General features: G+C 43.4%; 2 protein-coding genes across 5 annotated transcripts in view; one reads left to right on the top strand and one right to left on the bottom strand.

The window, feature by feature from the left end:
* Window positions 1-593: 593 nt before the first annotated feature.
* NTAQ1 (N-terminal glutamine amidase 1) lies at window positions 594-13,100 on the bottom strand. 4 transcript variants are annotated; one of them, XM_033060661.2, is made up of 6 exons: window positions 13,018-13,100; window positions 12,206-12,305; window positions 11,497-11,547; window positions 9,411-9,559; window positions 8,973-9,097; window positions 594-883 (listed from the first exon to the last, which is right to left on the bottom strand). In XM_033060661.2, the coding sequence occupies exons 1-6, from the start codon at window positions 13,041-13,043 to the stop codon at window positions 750-752; spliced, it is 585 nt and encodes a 194-aa protein (XP_032916552.1). In that variant the 5' UTR covers window positions 13,044-13,100; the 3' UTR covers window positions 594-749. The 4 variants fall into 4 exon arrangements, with proteins under 4 accessions (XP_032916552.1, XP_032916543.1, XP_032916566.1 ...); XM_033060652.2 differs by lacking the exon at window positions 13,018-13,100 and adding an exon at window positions 12,482-12,730; XM_033060675.2 differs by lacking the exon at window positions 13,018-13,100 and adding an exon at window positions 9,989-10,046 and having other exon boundaries at window positions 12,206-12,294.
* ATAD2 (ATPase family AAA domain containing 2) overlaps window positions 12,905-20,102 on the top strand; it is a 30,886-nt gene continuing 23,688 nt past the window's right edge. The window contains exons 1-4 of the mRNA XM_033060640.2: window positions 12,905-13,143; window positions 17,120-17,259; window positions 17,758-17,807; window positions 19,181-19,334. Coding sequence (XP_032916531.1) covers window positions 12,937-13,143; window positions 17,120-17,259; window positions 17,758-17,807; window positions 19,181-19,334 — 551 coding nt within the window. The 5' untranslated portion in view covers window positions 12,905-12,936. The remainder of the gene's footprint in view (window positions 13,144-17,119; window positions 17,260-17,757; window positions 17,808-19,180; window positions 19,335-20,102) is intronic.

The raw sequence follows: 20,102 nt of genomic DNA, 5'->3' as shown, positions 1-20,102 counted from the left end.
CAAGAGGCAGAAAAAAAAACTTCAACAAAACTTCCTGCTTTCTGTCAGAATTACCCTGAATTACCATAAGGCCAAACAAACACCAAGTCCAAGAAGATGGGAGCAGGTGAAAATGCACACAGCCAGCATGAGAAGCAAAAATAGCAACTGCATCCTCCAGGAACTGTCAGCACTAGAACATTTAAATGAAATGGCAGGATTTAATTCTCCCCTTGTACAGCATGGAAACCTGGATACTTACCTGGTTTTATATAGTGCATGGGAGTTCATAACTGAACTACTAAATAAATTTTCCCTTTACACTTCTGCTAAATAAGGACTAATCAGTAAAGCTAGTGAAGAAACTGAAATGCACTGTCTGTTTATATGTAATTGACAGCAATCATAACATGATGAAAACCACATCTCAATTTTAAAATGTGACAACATGTAGTAATTAAGGCTACAATGTTCAGTATTTTACGCACATATTTTTCCCAAAGCTTTTTTTGCAGCTCTTTTCAGTTTGGGCACAGTAGCTGGAAAAACAATATGCTTATGGTGGCACACCTGCCTTTGATTTAACATCAAAACCCAAGTGCATTCTTACATAATTAAAATATAGGTTTTTATTCAGTTCATTATATTTCTGTCTGGGTGTTCTATTTTTCCAAACACCCATTCCATGTACAGAAACATAAACCATAAATACAGTGTAAGAGCAGCAAAACAAAACACATCCACTCAGAACCAGAAGAACTTTGTTCACTTTAGTGTCCTTCCAAGGAATAGCTGTAATCAGTCTGACTGCCAAATCGATGCACAAAGTCTGAAAGGGAGAACACTGAGCCCCATCCCACTTCAGGATTCATACTGATGAAATCATCCAAGTTCATCTTGGAATCTAAAAAAGGACCAGAAAAGGGAAATATTGAAGTTCCTGATGCAGGTTCTGTAGCACAGGTATACATCTTTCAAGAAAACATTCCAAACTCCTCCTCAATAGCTGACTCCACTCCAGCAAGATTCTGCAAATTGTATGGTAGTACAGAAACATCTATTTCCAGTCTCTGAAACATTGCTTTTGCCCTGATTCCCCTCTCTGCCCATGGCAATAATCACATTACAGGATCAGTAAGCATCCAGTAAGTCACTAGAAACTAGCGTGAGTGGGTAAGATTTTTCCCTACAACAACAGCCTAAAAGGGTCAAGTAGTGGTCAGAGAACTGGAGTGCAAATAACAACCAACACAGGGAAGTGCAATGCAGTCCTCCTGCATTCACACAAATGGGATGACTCAAAAGCAGGGGAAATATTATTCACCATTTAAATTCTGAACCAGAGTCAACGGAGTCAACTTTTACACTGACCACAGAGGAACAGGCTCACAGCAGCAGTCATAAGTGCAAGATGCTTATTGTCTCTCAGAAGTGATAAACCCCTTGGCAAACCTGCAGATTGTTACCCTTCAGATTACAGTATTTGTTTTCCCTCCAACCCTGAACTTTGTCCTCACTGAACATGGGCCCACTGCAGGGCCAGAATATGCAGAGGGGAGATGTGTGACCTAATCCAGCCCCCAGCCCAGAGGGATGCTCAGGTGAAGAAGAGCACACACCTAGACTGGGGACAAATACTTATTTTTTGTGAATCCTGAATGACAGAATGAAGACAGAGGGAAAAGTTTAACAGCCACAGTTTCAAGAGAAAAGTAACCATGACTGCTCTTTGCAAGGATTTTAATTTGCTCTATTCCCTGCAGGAGGGGTAGAAACCATTCTGTCCCACTGAGGGATCCCAGAGAGCTCACTGGAAAAGCACTGGTGTGCAATTCTGGGTTTAGGTGCCTTATACATCCTTTTTCCAGAGCTGGCCTGGTACAAGCATTGCTGACTCAGAAGCATGCTGATCAGAGATTCAGTTCTGATGACAAACATCTGTGGGCTTGTTTTAGGTTCTCACTGGTGATATGCACAATCTTTTTAAATGCCCATCAAAAGAAAACTGGCAGACAATGAGTTTAAGGAACAGAGTGGTAAAGCCACTGTTACACGTTTACTTTAGAGAATGACTGTTAACAGTTCTTCCACTGTATTAAGTACTTACCACGGATGATTCATATGTGCATTTAAGGAATAAGAATCAAACAAGAGGAGGCTCTGATGAATAGATTATAAAATCCAAAGGACAGAATTTGCCTCAGCTGCAAAATGCTTGTGTAACTAGGCTTACCATCATGGACAGTGTAAGCAAGGAAAGGAAGATGATATTCAGGAACCCCAGACCCAGCAGTCCCAGGCATAATCCAGACCCCTGACAGCCTCTGTTTGCACCACATCTACACTACAGCACAGTTTGTGATTTCCCTAATCCCAATTCTCACCCCTTCTGAGGTCTGGCTCTTAAATCTTCTCTGTTTGAACTCTGCATATGGGAAATCCTTATGTCCAGCCAAGCATGGTCCTCCTTCAAGTGAGTCTGGCAGAACAGGGACAATTTCTGCCTATGTGGGAATTTAAAATAGCAAAAGCTCAGCAATTTGCTGTCATAACTCAGGAACAAATTAGTAGTGGATAACAGCTCGTGCTTGCTGGCAGAGTGTTAAGTCTGTTTTCCAGTTCCAAACTTGTCTTTTCCTCACAGATGCATTATCAAAATTAATGCAATTCTTCATATACTTTAAGATTAAATAAATAAACAATTCTCTGCTTTATGTGCATTGAGCATAATAAAACAATTCATAAAACTGTACTGTGAATGGTAAAACAGTCCAAAGGAGATTGTTCCAGTAGTTACAAACACAGCTGCTGTTCACAACTTGGAAGTTGCTACCACAATGCCTGTAGGAAATGAAATATTCTCTAACTTCAGGATTGTGGCAGAGCATAACAAGCCTACAAGCGAAATATAATGAAAGGGAAGAAAAATTACCAAAGCAAACAAGCCCATTCCTATGAAGAGTGATGGCCCAGGAAGCTGTCAGTAGATGGCACTGGAGCAGCACGGGAGATACCCGTAGGAAAAAACTTTGTGAGACCTCTCCCGTTTTATCCGTGTAATAACAGCCCCGCTACGCTGCTCCTTCCTCATGGGCTCTATCTGAAGGCCATGAATGTCATGTTAGACCTTACAGCGTTAGGAAACAGCTCGGCAAAAATGCATGAGAATAGCACAAAGTCCTCTTCCAGTAGCAGATGAAGAGTAACAGACACAAGCATTTACAAAAGACACATCTGGATGCCACAGCTGGTGACCAAGATCATGTCTCCACAAAAGCAAGGAACATGTATTCTACAACATTTTTGTAAGAACAATAGCAGCTGAATTATTTTCTTTTTAAGATTTACATTAGCCTTGCAGTCCTCCTTAGGTGCTGTGACTATTATACTAGTTTGCATTTGTGCATGCCTGGAGCTCATCTTCCTCTTTGACCAAACACACTTGTTACAAAGACCTCCCCCTACAAATGAGACCTATCTGTCCCATTCTGGGATTCTTGTGTAACTTTACTTTTGTTTAAATTGTCTGCCACTGTTACCCTCAGTAGGGGTGAAACAGAAGGCCATGAACCATCTCAGGCTTTGTGGCTTCTGCCAACACCAGTTAGACAGCAGCGTTCACAGACCTTGGACTAACTCGGCATAATGACTGCCCAAGAGCTGATGGAAGCAAGGAAGTCTGGAACAAAGCCTCAAAGATCAGCTCTGCTGAGGCCTAAAACCTTGGGGCACCTAAAAGTAGGCCTCTTCACAGACTTGTGTAGGTGTTTACAGCTCTCTTCAGCTCCTCCTCCCTTGTCTGAGCAGGGAGATAAGTCAGAAGGACTCTTCCCACTCTCAGCCAGGGGCTGCTGTCTCCACAGCTGAGACATAACTGACTGTGCAAACCATCCTGGTTGATCTCAACGAAAACACAGCTCACCACTTAAAATTATCTTTTACATCAAGTGGTGTAATTTCAATAAACCACTCTGGGCATTTAAATACTTCTTAGTTGTGTCTTTATTGTATCTGACTTGATTCATTACTTCCTCAAAAACTTATGAAGTAAGGAGCTAACTTGACAGACTGCAGTTTTATTCTCAAATGAGAGCAGCAGAAGGTTCCCATGAAGTGCATAGGAGTATCCCTATCCTAGTGCATACTTGTAATCCCTATCAGTGCCTTTTCACTTTCACTAGGATCCTGCCACCACTTCGGGGAGGAGATACAGAAAGCAACTGCAGCAACTGCTGGGCCTCTGTCTGACAGATTTCCTGTTACATACATGTTTGATACACAGCGTCTCCAGAATTTCTCAGCTGTCCTACTCATCCTCTTCAAAATAAAAATAATAAAAAAAACCAACACAAGTAAAGCCCCATCATTATTGGCCACCACGGATTTTATCAATAATAAAAAGAACAAAAAGCTTTTGCAAATCAATCCAGCAGGTGTGCTACTGAACACCTTGGGAGAACTGAAATTCAAACCAGTGCTTTTCAGGGCTAGAGCTGCTGCTATCACTTGCACACAAGCCATAGGACCATCTGCTTGGAGTAATTTTGAAATGCACTGTGCAAGCTGTATTTTACACAGGCTTGCAGTAAGGAGGGCTGAAACTAAACAGAATCAGACCTCATTAATTTGTGTAAAGAAGATTTAAGAGAAAACCCAAGGTTGGGCTCACCAGCTCTAGAATAATTAATCTGTTCACCAAATCTCATTTTCTTAGTTTTCATTATTTAAACAGAACACCCTATTTTCTTTCAACAGGAGATCACTGGCAAACAGGTGGGACCAGGGAAATGTACTGCAGCTTAGGTATGTTTATTCCAGCAGAGCAGCTGTGAGGACAGGGCAGGGTAAGACAGCACTGTGCAGCCACTTAGGTTGGCCAGTCTCTCCTGGCATCCACGGCAGCACAGCAGAACAGAGGCCAGAGCAAAGCCAGTAAGAACCACAGAGGCCTAACTCTGGGCAACAGCAAGAGCAGAGCCAGTTCCAAGAGACTAATGCTTAGCATGTGAGTTGTAAGGAGATACTGATGAGTCTCAGGGGATTTTTTTTTATTGCTGTTTTATTGGTTGGACTGGATTTGTTTGTCTTTTAAAAAATCACCTTGTGCCAGCTTCATTTTGTTAGGCATAGACTGGAATTTATGGCTCCACATAAGTTTGTTTTTGATTATTTATTCCCTTTGAATTACAAGTAGGAGAGAAATGCTTAATTTGTTAATGATCGAGATTGCTCAATTCAATTCCAAAAGGTTTTGGTAGCAGGGGAGACCTATGGGGTGGCTTCTCTAGAAGCTTCCCCCATGTCCAACAGAGCCAGTGCCAGCCAGCTCTGAGATGGACTCACCTCTGGTAAAGGCTGAGACCATCAGTGATTATTATTAGTACCTCTTTCTTTAAGAAATTAAAAAAAGCTATAGCGCAGAAGTAATTGTGGCCAGAGAGGAGTGAGAACATGCAGGAGAAACAACTCCAGACACCAAGGTCAGTGCAGAATAAGGGGCAGGAGGTGCTCCAGGCACCAGAGCAGGTATTCCCCTGCAGCCTGTGGTGAAGACCATGGCGAAGGAGCTGTGCCCCTGCAGCCCACAGAGGAGCCTCGGCAGGAGCAGGTGGATGCCTGAAAGGAGGCTGTGACCCCAATGGGAAGCCCATGCTGGAGCAGGCTGCTGGCAGGGACTCACAAACCTGTGCAGAGAGGAGCCCAGGCTGGAGCAGGTTTGGTGACAGGACTTGTGACCCCATGGGGGATCCATGCAGGAGCAGCCTGTTCCTGAAGGACTGCACCCTGTGGAAAGGGAGCCACACTGGAGCAGTTAATGAAGATCTGCAGCCCATGGGATGGACTCACACTGGAGAAGTTCATGAAGAACTCCATGAGAGGAACCCCACACTGGAGCAAGGGAAGGACTCCTCTCCCTGAGCAGCAGTGGCAGAAACAACCTGTGATGACTGCAACCACCATTCCCCACTGAGGGGGGAGGGAGGAGGTAGAGAATTGGGAATAAAGCTAAGACTGGTAAAGAGGGAGGGGTGGAGGAAAGGTGTGTTCAGGATTTGTTTTGCTCCTAATTATCCTGCTCTGATTTTGATTGGTAATAAATTCAACTAATTTCCCTAAGTCGAGTCTGTTTTGCCCATGACAGTAATCAGAGTGATCTCTCCCCATCCTTATCTCAACTCATGAGTTTTCACTGCATTTTCTCTTCTCTCTACAGCTGCAGGTGAGTGATTGAGCAGCTTTGGTGGGCACCTGGCATGCAGGCAGGGTCAAACTGCCACAAACATCAAAGAAAACATATAGGAAACAGAAGGAATATAAAAACCTTGCATCTTCTCAAAAGCTTAGGAATTTGGCTACTCTAAATGAAAGAAGAAAAAAAAAGGAAACCAAAACAAACCCACTCTGATAGAAATGTGCCTCACAAATAAATTGGTATTAAAACAAGATGGGGTTGGTTCTGTCAGCCACTATATTGCAGTCACCACTAACATGAAATATGTAAGTAATTTAATCTTAAGCAAACACGAATCAACATGAAAAGCAGAATGTTCTATCTAAGTGAAACGGCAGGGAGAAAACAGTTATCTGCAATGGAATTTGGCATAGACATGAACATTAATACCCCAGGCTCTTCTATGATAACAAAAGGTCTGCCACCCAGTTTTACATCAGGTTAAAAATAAAGCAGCCTTATGCCTGATAAAACTGTGCTGAGGCATTGCAGCTGGGCCCAGACTCCTGGCAGACTCACACACTGTGCACATTGAAGCACGCATGATTATAAAGTATCTCGAGCGAATACACAGGGAAGACAAAAAGCCAAGCTGGAGGAACTGGTACTAAATGAAAGACAACTTCAACCACATGTCCTAGATCTGAGACAATCTAGTCCTGTTCTCAGACCTTGAGGCTCCCTAGTGAATGACTTTTCACCTTCAGTGGGTGTAGAGTAACAAGTTTCTTTCAGCCAAGTGACCAGGAAACCAGAGCATATCAGCAGTGCTGTGTCCATTAGGAGCTCCTCAGCACACAAAAAACCCCAAAACATGGACACACTGAAGTAGGCCCAGAAGAAGAAAATCAAGTTGTTTGGTGCAGGACAACATTTATTCAAGGAGAGGCTCAGAGAACTGGGTCTGCTCAGTCTTAAAAAGAGAAGATGAAGGGGAGACATTACTGCTGCCTACATCTACCTGATCACAGGTAGGACAATGGAGCCAGAGTCTTCTTGGAGGAGCCTGGCAACAGGACAAGAAATGAAAAAAGCAAGTTGAAACATGGGAAATTCAGATTACATACTAGGATTTTTTATTAATTTTTTGTTTGCCATGACAGTGGTCAAACATTGGAACACTGTCCAGAAAGGTGGTGGAATCACCATCTCTGCAGGTGTTCAAGACCAGCTGGACAGAGGCTTGAGAAATCCCTGTTTTGGCAGATGTTGGATGGGATGACCTATGGACAATTCATTCAGCATGGCAAGGTACAGAGCAAAGAATGAAAGCATAAGAGGAAGTAAGAGCTACATATCCTTCACTATCTACCAGCATCACAATCTGGAGGCTGGCTGAGGCCTGTGGCTGCTGCTCACCAGTGAGGTAAAGCTCAGCCAGACATAACAGGTAAGGGGAGAGTTACTGGGTTTGCAGCTATGGAGTCATTTACTCCAGCTACAGATACAAGTGCCTATCTGCATCTGTTTGGATCATTATGTAACTTACTACCCACACGTAATGGTTTTTACTCTTTCGATTTGAATAGAATTTTTTGCTTTCCTGGTCTGACTTCATCTATATTCCTCACACTTTCATTACCTCTCAGCTACCAAAACAACAAGGTTTCCACAAACAAAGAGTTCTCAGCACCTACGAGACTCCAGCTAACAGAAAACCTTCACTGTAGTTCAGGAATCCTACACTCCCTACACCTTTGCATAAAAGCCTGCTGAAAATAACCAAGAGTTAGAATTCAAGGCTCTTCATAACCTGGATTGTCTAGAAAACACCTAAAGCCTCATAACAAAGACTACAGCTGTGTTCCTGCTCACTCTCATAATTCATTTATACTATCATGTGAAACACCAAGCTTCCTTAAAACCAAAGCAAAGACTGATAATTAATTTCCCAGCAACTTAAAACCACTTGGATCTAAAGACAGAAAACGTTTCTTTGGCCCTGCCTTGTCTAACAAAAACACATAGCAGTACTGCATTATTAAAAATCAACAAAACAAAACATGCAGAGCAGTAACACGAAAACTCTTTCAAAGCAAAATGTCACCATGCTTTCCTTGGAAGAAAATGAGAGAACAAACACACACACGGCAAATGTTACTCAGCTTGCAAAACACATGATTAGAGTAAGCTGAAGTGGTGTGTGACAAAAATTCTTTAAGCAGCTCTACAGAATAGATGGCAAGTCTTTACCTCTCTCTCTGCCTGGCCCTAAGCTATTAGCTAGGCTATCGCTTAGAAGAGGCTTAACACTTAGGTAAAAGCTTGCCAACTTGGCAGTGACTTAAAATATCCTGGAGATCCTTTCACCTGGTAGAGAAACCTCAAACATTTGATGCAGGCAAAGCCACCACACTGAAAAGAGCCTGAAAACTTCTTCCTGCCAACACCACTTTGCCAAGATGGGATCTGTGTGCTTGTGTGGTATAATCACTGTGTGAAAAACTTTGACCTCTAAGCAAGTTATTTAGCCTGTTTGCTTCAGTTCCCTGCTGTAACACAAGAACAGTATTACTTACCTCTCACTCTCTGCTCAGGTTATGAGTATCAGTAATTAATGTTCAATGCAAGTAAATGCCAGAAGGCCTGTTAGACTATGTGTTCAAAAAAGTGAGTACCAAATGCTTCTTAACCCTATTTTTTCCCATAGGAAGTAATAAGCTGGCTGGACAAATCTTATTTAAGTTATTTACTTCCCATGTGCATCCTGGATTACTTCATTCAGCACTATAACCAGGAAGAAGGAGTTCTGGTAACTCACCTGCAGTTTCAATGCAAGGGTATGGAGGAGGAGGTTTCTGCCATTTCCCATTTGCATCCTTCATGTGAGACCTGTCTGAAGCAAATGTCTTCAAGTACAAATCTGCTCGAATCATTCTGATTTTTCTAAAAAAAAATTGCAAAATTGTATTAAAAGATGCATGTACACAATACTGCACTAATCACTCAGAATAAGAGCATGTTCCTCTCATCAAGGAGCACTAATGTTATTAAATACACAAACCAGGAACGTTGGGCCAAATTGTTAACATGAAGCTACAGTAGGAAAGAAAAGGGCTTTTGATGACTAAGGTAAAGAACTACTATTTATTTTACTGAAGTATGGTAAAGAAATCTCGGTCACTATGCATACACAAAGAGAACTTCAACTCTGATTTCATGAAATAACATCCATAGTCTTTATATTTCATGTCATCACCTGTGAAACTCTGGACGAAGGCTGTCATCCAACCTAAAGGCCTCCACACTGTACACATCAAAAGGACATGGAAATGGCAACACTGTGTCAAGATCATAAATGAAGTTCTGCTCCCCACTGGAAACGTGAAGTAGAATAACATGGTAGTCCTGGGAAAAAGGGTAATTGCCATTAGTTAAACACCAATTAATGAACTGGTAAAGAGAGTGGAATAAAAAAGATTCCTAGAAGCATAAGTTCAGATCCATTTCTTAAAGTCTGTTTGCTGTCCTTGGATATTAAGCCTGTAACATTTCTGGCACCAGAAGAGAGATTTCCTAATGTCTATCTTGCCATCTGCTCTTCCAGAAACCTTGCTATTCTCCTTCTTTGCAGCCTCCTTTGATTTAAGCCAAGACAGCAAACTATACACTACTCCTAAGAAAACAGAAAATCTCTCTCATGTGCCACATCAAACCACCAAAGTTGTTTGGTTAAGCACTTTTTCATTAAATCCAGTCACAAATAAACTCACAAGATAAAGTGATTGGTTAACATTAAAGTTACCTAGTGATCTCTTCTAATAAGAGATTCTGTACCTGTTGCAGTAACACGGTCTGTGAATTTGAGTGTCGAGTGTTCAGCTGCCAGAAGCACCTGAAAAACCAGCACACCACTGAAAAACCAGCAAACAGCTCAGATGGGGAGGACCACAGGAGTAAGACAACTTCCTGTAGCAGCTCTTGAAGCTGGGGAAAAATATCTGTGGGTACCACATCACACTTTTCCAAGGCAAATATTTTATCAAGACATTTGGATTATGCAGTGCAGTTTTACTCCTTAACTTGTAAGAAACACAGGTGGAGGTTTGGGGATGCTGCAGTTACTGGCATCAGGTGTCAGGTATGTATACTGCTGTTCCCCAAAATTAAATCAAAGGTAGCCCTTAACAACTTAAATTTACTTTGAATCCACTCACAAAAAGAGTTGAGCACTGTCTTTTGACACTTTCAGTATTAAAACCACAAAGACATTTGAATGAAAAGGATTTGGGCAATCTACTTCACCAGACCAATATACATACACAACTGTATTCAACAGTATTTAGAAAAACTTATTAGAGAGTATAAGAAAAAATAGCTTACAAGCTTTGCACAACCTATGATCCACTGAAATGTCAAAGTTAAAATTAATTTTTACAAGAAATCCACAATCTGCCATGGCCTTTCCTGACTGCTATTCCCTTTCAGGTCATCTCTGTAACACTTGGATCCCTTTTTAAACCAAACTTTTTTTTTTTTTTGTACTGTAAAGATACCAATATTTTGGAATAAAGTGAATGATGAACAAATCAGAAAACTTCAGAAGTTTGCAGATTACTTTGCAGAATTTCAGAAAAAGAAATTGCCACAAAAAATAGTTTTTTCTGTGCCAGACACTGAAAGGACTCTATAATGCTATCAAGGAATTGACCAAATGACAATTCAAAGCCACTGTTTGGGTCAGTTCAACTGCTGACACCTGAATACATACACAGCTTATATTTTTCTATCATCTGGGAGGCCTACATAAATATTTTCATCCATCTACTTCTTACAAGTACAGTCATCCACCTACAATTCTATAGGCCTGGCAGCCTCAAAACCCAGATAATAATTTTCACAAATCTATTACACATTTTTACTATAACTAAAACTTGTCACCTGTAGGTTTTACTGACTGTCTTGCTATTAATTTATGAGGGATGGTGCAAAGGAGCACCAGATTTAGGCTATTTATGAATCTGTAAAAGATTTGTAAATATTAATGCAGAACTATGCAATGTGTGAAGTTGGAAGGGACTTTAAGAGGTCATCTGGTCCAACTGTTGGTCAAGGGGACTCTCCTACATCCAACTGCCCAGGACACTGTGACAGCTTCCAAAAATCTCCAAGGATGGAGATTCTACAATTCCTCTGAGCAACCTGCTCCAGTGCTCTATCACCCTCAGGGTAAAAAGTGTTCCTTTATGTTCAGATGGAAGAGTGTGTTACACATCCCTGTGTGATCCTGCAGCTATCAACTAGAGGCACACAATCAAAATTACTGAGAGTAATGAATGCCTTACCCAGACAACAGGCTCATCTCCATGTCCAGATTTCTGCTTCCACAGTGGAATCTGAAAGTTATAAATGAACCTGAAGTGAATAAAATCTTTCAGATTGATACATTTCAGGGGAATTGGTCAGGTTTTTTTTTTTGCTAACCTATCAACTTCCTCAGCTTACATCTGTGCTGCAGTAAGAAAATTTCTTCTAGTTTCTCTCTCAGGAGCATGAAATTGGAGATGCTATTCTGGGCCACATTAGGACAGCTGTCCAGAGAAGTGATGGAATCACCATCCCTGGAGACATACAAAAGACTTGGGGATATGGTTTCGTGATGAATGTAGTGGTGCTGGGTTAACACTTGGGCATCATAGTCTTGGATGTCTTCTCCAACCTTATGGTTGTTACTGATTCTATGATTTTATAAAGGTAACTATTCTAAATTGACAGATTACAGACAAAATTATTCCCACAGCTCACAGGGACACCGTGCCTCATTCCCCTGTCCTGAATGCAGCGCATTATTGAAAGATCTCACGTGTAGCTGGCACACCTCTGAGCCAAACTGAGCTACAGGACAGGTTTGGACTGTATCTCACCGACAGGCTGGGCTAAAGGCTCACTCCCCAACACTGGGCTGTGGTCCAAATCGCTGGGACCATGTCTCACCCACACCGGGTGAAGGCCCGAGCCTTTCCATAGCTGACTGATCACATCCCATTCACTCACCATCCTCCTATCATTGGATATGAAAACCGCATAAAATTCTTCTAAAGGGAACCGATCCTGACTCTTGATGTAGTCACAAAGCTTCCAAACATTTTCTTCGCTGAAAAACACAAAATCGATTACTCGCTTTGTTTCCCTCCAACTTCATTTCTGGTGACGAGAAAGGAGCCCAGGAGTGAGAGCAGCCCGCAGCCATCCCCGCCGGCGGCTCCGGCTGTCCCGGCGCCTCAGGGCGCTGTGAGGGGGACCCGCTCCCGGCCCTGCGGCTCCCCTTACCAGTAGCAGCTGGTGTAGGTGCAGGCGGGGCGAGGCGGCACCGCCGCCTCATAACCGGCCCCGGGCCGCGCCATGGCCGGGCCGAGCGGGGCTGAGGGCGGCGCTGGGCCCGGCTGGGGCAGCCGCTATGCGACCCCCGAGGAAACCGCGGCCATCGCAGCTCGGCCCGGGCACTTGGCGGGTACGGCCGGAGCTGTGGCCGGAGCTGCAGGGACCCCTCAGGCGGGACGGGGCGAGGCGGAGCCGCCGAGCAGCCCCGCCCCGCGGCGCCTGGCGCAGCGCTCCGAGTTTTGGGCGCCAAACGCGCGCGGCGCGGCGAGCTGCAGTGCGCCGCCTGTCCTTCCGCCGCGCAGGCCGGAGCGGCGGGGAGCGGGGAGCGGCGCGGGAGGCAGCGCGGCGGAGGGATCCGGGCGGCGCGCGCGGCCGGGCCAGCGCGGCTCCGTGTCCCCCTCGCCATGGTGGTTCTGAGGAGCAGCACCGCCCGCCCGCCCCGCATGGCAGCCCGCGACAGCCGCTGTCGGCGGCCCCCATTCGACCTCCTGGACTCCAGCTCCGAGTTCATCTCCCTGGAGTCCCCCGCGCTCAGGAACCACCGCGTATGGACGCGCTCCGGGTCCGCTAGGGCCGCGGAGTCCAGGGGGACCAGGAGGGCTGAGGAGGCCGTGAGTACCGGGTGGGGGTGGGGTGAGCACGGCCTGGCGGGCAGCCCCGGGCTGTGGGCCCGGAGGGGCGGGGCGGGGGCTGCGGGGAGGAGCTGAGAGAGGGCTGGTGTTCCGTGGGGGTAAAAAGAGGGGAGAACCGAGTGTTTGGGGCGAGCGGCTGTGGCTGGGGGTGTGTGAGAAAGCAGCCGGCCTGTTCCCCGTTCTCGGCCGCCCCGCGCCTACAGGGGGCTCGGCTCAAGCCCTGGTTCGGGAGCTGTGGCAGCTCGCTGAGGGCCGGGCTCTGGGAATACAAACCTGCATCACCTCATGGTTTGATGTGATGTATGTCACTCTCCATCCCTGTTTGTTTTGGTTCCGTTCCTTATCTAAAAAACTTACCTTGAAAAGATCTAAGAAAACTCTCTGATTTAGTTGCAGTAATGTTTAGAGAGCGCTCTCTGTTTAGATGGCAGAAATGCATCAAAACCGGAGCGACACGAAATGTATGGGAGCTCTGAGTGTGTTCTAGTTATGGGCCTGTTAAATACTCCTTAGTCATGTGTATCCAAATAGTACTTCGGATGCTCTAAAAAAGAAACTGTTTAGAAGTCAGGGCTCGTTTGTAGTTAAAGTGCATAACCCAAACCGGTGAAAATGTTACTTAAGCTTTCTGTAATCTTGATCTCCCCTCCTAGAAGGCAGACAGACAACTTGCACAGTGGTAAAGGATAGATATTGAGTGTCCTGTGCTTTACATCTCAGCACTGCCACTGTAATAACTGAATAATTTCACTTTCCATTGTTTTTAATACAGCTTTTGAAAAACTAAAGCTTTCCTCTATTTCCAAGTCAGGCTCTGCTCTGCAGGCTGTCCTGCATTTCTGTGACAAGTCAAGGCAGACTAGCTGTGGCTCAGACGTGGCCTGCTCTTCAGGGGAGCCTCGCCTTGGTGTGATGCTGCTCAAAGACTCTGTTTCCTTCCAGCAGATGTTTTCAGGAGTCCCAGTTATCTGGATTTATATTTTTTGGCATTATATTCAAGACTACTGAACTAAGAAGGAAAAAGTCCTTGTAGTGGTGGGTTCCTACCCCCTTACAAAGAGTCCTGGGATCTGCTTAAAGATCACTGCTTTGTTTTTGTAGTCTGCACTAGAAATGGTTGTCAGGGGCTCATGCAGGCTTTGCGCAGGAGGGAAGGCTGTGCAGCGTTAGGCAGGTAACACTGCTGGCATGTGTTCTCTGTGTGGAAAACAGGAATGAGGAAACTAAGTGTAAAGTCATCCCTGAAACCACAGCAGAATCGTTGTTATGAAACTGGTTGTAAGGTTGTTCTTTGGTTTGGGTTTGTTTTATTGTTTTTTTTTTATCCTTTCTTTTTTGTAGACTTTTCCTGTGCTTTGAGCATGGAGTCATTACCTCATTTGTAGAATGCTGGGCTCTTCTGGGGGTTTTAACTGTAGAAGTAGTGGAAAAGTGCTCCATCTGACAGAGATCATGAGAGCTGGTGCTGGCTTAATGTTCAAGTCCTGATGCCTCTTTCCTGTCTTGTTGGTGTGCAAGGACTTAGTGGTGGCAGCTTTTGCTTTTTTTATTTTTTTTCCTGATATCAGCATATGGTTTATCTTTAGTTACACAGCTCATTTCATCCGTAGGCAGTAAGAAGCATACAACAGGAGATCTTAGGTAAACCAACATCTGCTGAGTTTATTCTCTTCCAGGTTTCCAGTCCAGGTAAGTTTCATGAGTGAGTCTCCCAGTGAGATCCAAAGTGGCTGCTATCCCTTTGGAAGCCATGTGTCTCCAGGTCTATAACCCTACTGTAATTCCCCAAGCTATACAAGTTTGTTCTTGTGACCTGTGTTTGAGGGCAGTGTGCTCCAGAGTTCCCTTTTTGTTTGGGCATTCTGATCTGTAGCAGAAATGTGGCCAGCAGGACCAGGCAGTGATTGTTGTGCTCAGCAGTGGTGAGGCCACACCTTGAATCCTGTGTCTGGTTCTGGCTTCTTGTGACAAGAAAGACATTGAGGTGTTGGAATGTGTCCTGAGAAAGACAACAGAGCTGGGGAAAAGTCTAGAAAGAGCAGATGAGAGAGCTGGGGATATTCAACCTGGAGAAAAGGAGACTCAGGGAAGACCTTATTGCCCTCTACAACTACCTGAAAGGAGGTTGTAGGTGATCAACCTCTTCTCTCAGGTAGCCCATAATTCTGACAGGCCAAGAGGTGGCTGCACCAGGGAATGTTGGGCATCAGGAAGAAATTTTTCACAAAAAGGGTGGCTAAGTCTTGGAACAGGCTGCACAGGGAAGTGTGGAGTCACCAGCCCTGGAAATATTCAAGAAATAACTGGATGTGGCACTTAGTGTTGTGGTTTTGTTCACCATTCAAAGGTTGGACTCAATCTTGGAGGTCTTTTCCAACTTTAATGATTCTATGAAAGTGACTTGGCACTCTCCTCTGCCAGTTCCCTCTGTACCCTTGGGTGAGATCCCTTTGGGGCCTGTAGAAGTGTGGGTGTCCAAGTGGTGTAGCAGGTCACTGATTATGGGGGTTTCTGCTCTCTGTCCCTGTTTGGGTACCATGAGGACTGCTGGTCTTACTGTTAAACCCTGAGGCAAAGTACTTCTGCCTTCTCCTCATCTATTCTCATGTGTTTGCCTGTGCATCAAGTGAAGAATGGAGAATCTCTTTAGTCTTCCTTTTCTTGCTGATGTATTTGTTAAAATGTTTTGTGTCTTTTATGGCAGTAGTCAGATTAAATTCTGTTTGGGCTGTGGCCCTTGTAATTTTCTCTCTGCATAACCTTACATCCTTGTGGTCCTTCTTCACTTGTCATCTCCATAAATCAGTGGAATTACCTCTTGGTAACAGTAGTGTGAAGAAGCAGAATAATCTGGTCTGTTTTCTGCCCTTTTCGGTGTGAGATTTAGTTTGGCATACTTGTAATGAGACCTTGGGTTGTAAATAGAACCAACTGCTTCTCGTGGTCATCGCAGCTTTCCTCACACAGTAAAAGTCAATAGTCTCCTCCTTGCAGAAACACCAAGGTGAACAAGATGAACATCCATGAAGAACTGTATTTGTCTTGAGTTCCCTTTGGTTTTCTGTGGATAAATGCTACCTTCTGGAAGGAAGTTTTTTTTATATCCTTCTGAATGCCATTATAAATGGAACAGAGATGGGGGAAAACTCTTCTAAAAGGATTTTAATCCCAGTACTAGGCATTTTTCTGTTGCATTAAAGAGACAGAAATCTAGCAGAAAATGGACCTCCTTGGGTTCCAGCTGCTCCTCAGAAATCAGAGGAGCTGGGTGCAGCTGCACCTAAGTTCTGATTATAGCCCACTGGACGCTGTCAGCCTGGCCAAGTTCAATAGGAGCTTACAGGATCCAGATTCACAAATAGTGCAGGCAGTTGAAGTGACAGGATTCTGAATTGCTGGTGGTAAATGCACCCCCTGCAGAGTGTTACTGTGTGCTGCTACAGAAGGAATAGTGACAGAGATCCATTAGCAATAGATCTACATAAATATTCCCAGGTGTGCTCCAAGACAGTTGGGAGACAAAATTCACCTAAAGGTGTCCCTCCAGGGACAAGGAGTGACACTGTCCATCAGCTGATCCAAAGCAACCAGAGGGGCTTTACTCTATTGTTTTGCTTGTTTGTTTGGTTGATGTTGTTTTGGGGTATTTTTGCCCCAAACCCCTCCTTTTGTAGTGTAATTTTTTACCTTTCCCAAAAAGGTAGAATAATGCATGTTATAGATGACATTTTGGTTACTGGGGTCACTGAACCAAGTTTGAAATCAAGGATTTTGGGATTTTTCTTGGAAATCTGGTGTGGATTTTTTCATCAGAGCTACTTCTTGGTGCAGAAGTGGTTTGAGGCTTACCTGCCATTAGTTGCAACTCTCTTGAATCAGGAGTGTAACAGACTAAACTTGATCAGATGAGGCAATGTAAATTGTTTAGATAAATAACTGGTTCTTCTTTTCCTAGAAATTTTCCTCTGGCAAGACTGAATGTTTCAATGGACACTGCTTAAGATCAATGAGAAAAAACATGCCTCGCTGTTCAGACTCAAGCTTTGACAAAAGCATGGAAATACTGAGTGAAAATGTCAATAGACACTTTTCAAGGTATTGTATTTCTGGGTGTTCAATCTCTGTTTAAGTTGTAGAATGAAAAGTGAAAGCATGCACAGTGAGTCACATCATGATAAATCTACAACCAAAAACCCACAAGGGAATATGAATGCGTTAATGTCAGTGCCAGTGTCTAACAACTAGAATCACTCTTCTTAGTAAAAGTTTTCTGCTTTGTAAAGGCATGTTTCTCCTGCCGAGTCCTTTGAGATCTCTCCTCCACTTTGGTTACTGAGATACTACCTGCCCTATTGAGATGTCAAGATGAGCAGGCTGGGAAATAGCTGTCCTTAGAGAGCTGTGTGCATATGGTACACAGTAGACTCGGGATCCAAATCTTCCCTGGAGTCCACAGGCTTTTCTGTGCATGACATGGAGTATTAGATTAAAGTTCCCCAGTGCTGAGGGGGAAATGTGCAGTGCAATGTGATTCAATACTTTTGTACTTCTAATACAATTCTGTTCTCCTTTCTTCTCTTTTTCATAATGTAGGCAGCTGTCAAAGCCAAAATCAGGCCCAAAAAGGGAAGACTATAAAGAGGGTAAGTAATTATAATTCCTTAGTATTCCTTTTTAGCCAGATTTCTGAGGAAGACTGAATGTGATCACTTTGTCCGTTTAACTGCCTCAAAAACTTCTGAACTCATCAGCCAAAATCACCTGAAATTGTGAGAATATATATAATGGAAGAAAGGAATTTCCACTGAGTTTTATGAAAAGACTATGGGGCAAATAGGAGGAGATGCTATTAATTCCTTTCAGGCTTGGGAAGAATGCATTGTAAATTCCTGAATTTTTAGGTGTTAAAAATATGTTCGTTTCTTGTTTCTTTGCGTCAGCTATTTTCTGGAGTCTGCAGAACTGGTTAACTTTACAGGTTAACTGTAAATCAGCCTTTCAAGTAGGAGGGGGTATTGCAGTACTGTAATGTAAGTCAGTTATAAAGTAATTCAGTCATGAGATGCACACTGGCCTTGGGAAGGTGTCCCTGAAGTTGTGCATTTCACCTTTGAACCAACTTGCCACGCTGAGTACACAAGCAGGCTTGGTGCTGTGAGGCCACTTTGAAAAGGGAAAATCCTTTGGCTCCAGGCAGCATTGTGCCAGCTACAGGCTGAATGTGGGAAGGGATCTAAAATGCACTTTGTGTGTAGTAACTCAAGTTCTTCTTGGGCAATGTAAATTACTATTTACTGAACTCAAGGTTAGTGTTACAGTTGGTGGTGATGAGATCAAACCTAGATGTGATTAAAATGACATGGTAATACATCTGTTACTCTCTCACTGACCTCTCTTAACAGTTTTAATGATAGTACAAGTAATGAACCCACAGCAAAGGATGCTGTCTGGTAAATATTGGGCAGATTTGTTTTAAAGCAGGCAAGCGTTTTTTTGAGTTCTTGATATTTGGGAGTTTATCTTGAGGCATTTCTTGTCTTCTAGGGCTATTGTGTCATGGCGCAGAAAATGAAAATGATGCATGCTTAGACAGTGTACCAAAACCATGTATCTTTAGAAGAGACCTCTCACATAAGCAATTTTTAGAAAAAACTGTTAAATACAATTTTACTTGAATGGAGGGAAAACACCTTAGAGGTAGGCATTTGTTGTTTTCACTTTTCCAGAGAGAGCTAACAGGGATGAATTTGCCTCCTACATGGAACAAAAGCTGGGTGTTTGTTTCCATCAGCTTGGCTTTCCAGTCTACTAAAAAGCTACCAGACAAATGAGACTTTTAAATATCTATTTTAAGCAGAAGTAGTTTAGGTTGAATGCTGTGATCCTAAAAATAACTTTTATAAATTTAAATACTGAATTCAAATAAAAGGCATTTACATTTTCCTAAAGCAAGAGTGAAATAAAGTGACTGACCTATTTTCCATCACAGAAAGTTTTATGTATTATTGCATTTTAGTGTCCAGAACACTGAAAACTAGATCTGACTCAAAAGCTGCAGAGCAAGTCCATGAAGAAAATGGGGATTTGGAGGTTCGCCGCAGCTGCAGACTTCGACAAAACCGTTACAGCACTACAAATGAATCGGTTTTGTTTGACAAACTTATAACAAAGTAAGGAGGTTTTTCTTACCGTCTTGCGAAGCTACTACAATGAGCCTTGTTAGCAACCCTTTGTACTGTGCAAAATATTGGCTAGGGACTTTCTCTTCCTTTTGACAACAGGAAAAGGTACTGTTTTTCCTGGCAGCAAGAGCTATTTGCATTCACTGGTCAGACTGAGACTTCCTCTGAGCTGCTAGTATGTGCTATGTCTTAGTGATTGGATGTTAGGAAGAAATTGTTTATTGTGAGGGTGGTGAGGCACTGGAATAGGTTGTCTGGAGTAGCTGTGGGTGCCTCCTCCCTGGAAGTGTTCAAGGTTAGGTTGGGGCTTTGAGCCACCTGGTCTGGTTTGTGTGGGCTGGGTGGATTGATATGTTGTGAACAAAAACAATCAGCTTATGTTGTGATTCCCAGTCGATTTAACTTAAGATACTAAGGAAAGTTGGATACTGGCAAAGTGAAGTAATTCAAGTGTTTCTGCCCATCTGTGGATTAATTCCCTCTGTGAAGCCCAAACTGAAATTTGTTTTCTCAAAGGTTTTCTGAAAGTGTAACAGCAGTAAGACATTGTGTCTAGCATAAGTAGTCATTGAAAATCAACATGATATTTAAATAACAGTGTAGAGAAGCAATCTGTTGTCTGAAGAAGGCTGTGAACCAAGTGACTGAATGCTCTCATGCAGAGCAACTTAAGTGCTAGGAAAAACTGCCATAATTTCTTTGTTACTTTACTGTGATCTTCAGAATTCTTTTTTCCTACTAAAATAGTTGGTTTGG

Source organism: Catharus ustulatus, chromosome 1 (genome assembly GCF_009819885.2).
Source record: "Catharus ustulatus isolate bCatUst1 chromosome 1, bCatUst1.pri.v2, whole genome shotgun sequence".
Taxonomy (NCBI): Eukaryota; Metazoa; Chordata; class Aves; order Passeriformes; family Turdidae; genus Catharus; species Catharus ustulatus.
This window is presented reverse-complemented; position numbering and strand designations above follow the sequence as displayed.

Excerpts from the sequence above, each read along its gene's own strand:
- NTAQ1 (XM_033060652.2), bottom strand. The coding sequence starts at position 12,555 with ATGGCGCGGCCCGGGGCCGGTTATGAGGCGGCGGTGCCGCCTCGCCCC. Across the intron at positions 9,560-11,496 it reads GAGATGAGCCTGTTGTCTGG|GACTACCATGTTATTCTACT; the intron begins GTAAGGCATTCA and ends CCTTTTTCCCAG. Across the intron at positions 9,098-9,410 it reads CTTCGTCCAGAGTTTCACAG|AAAAATCAGAATGATTCGAG; the intron begins GTGATGACATGA and ends ATTTTTTTTTAG.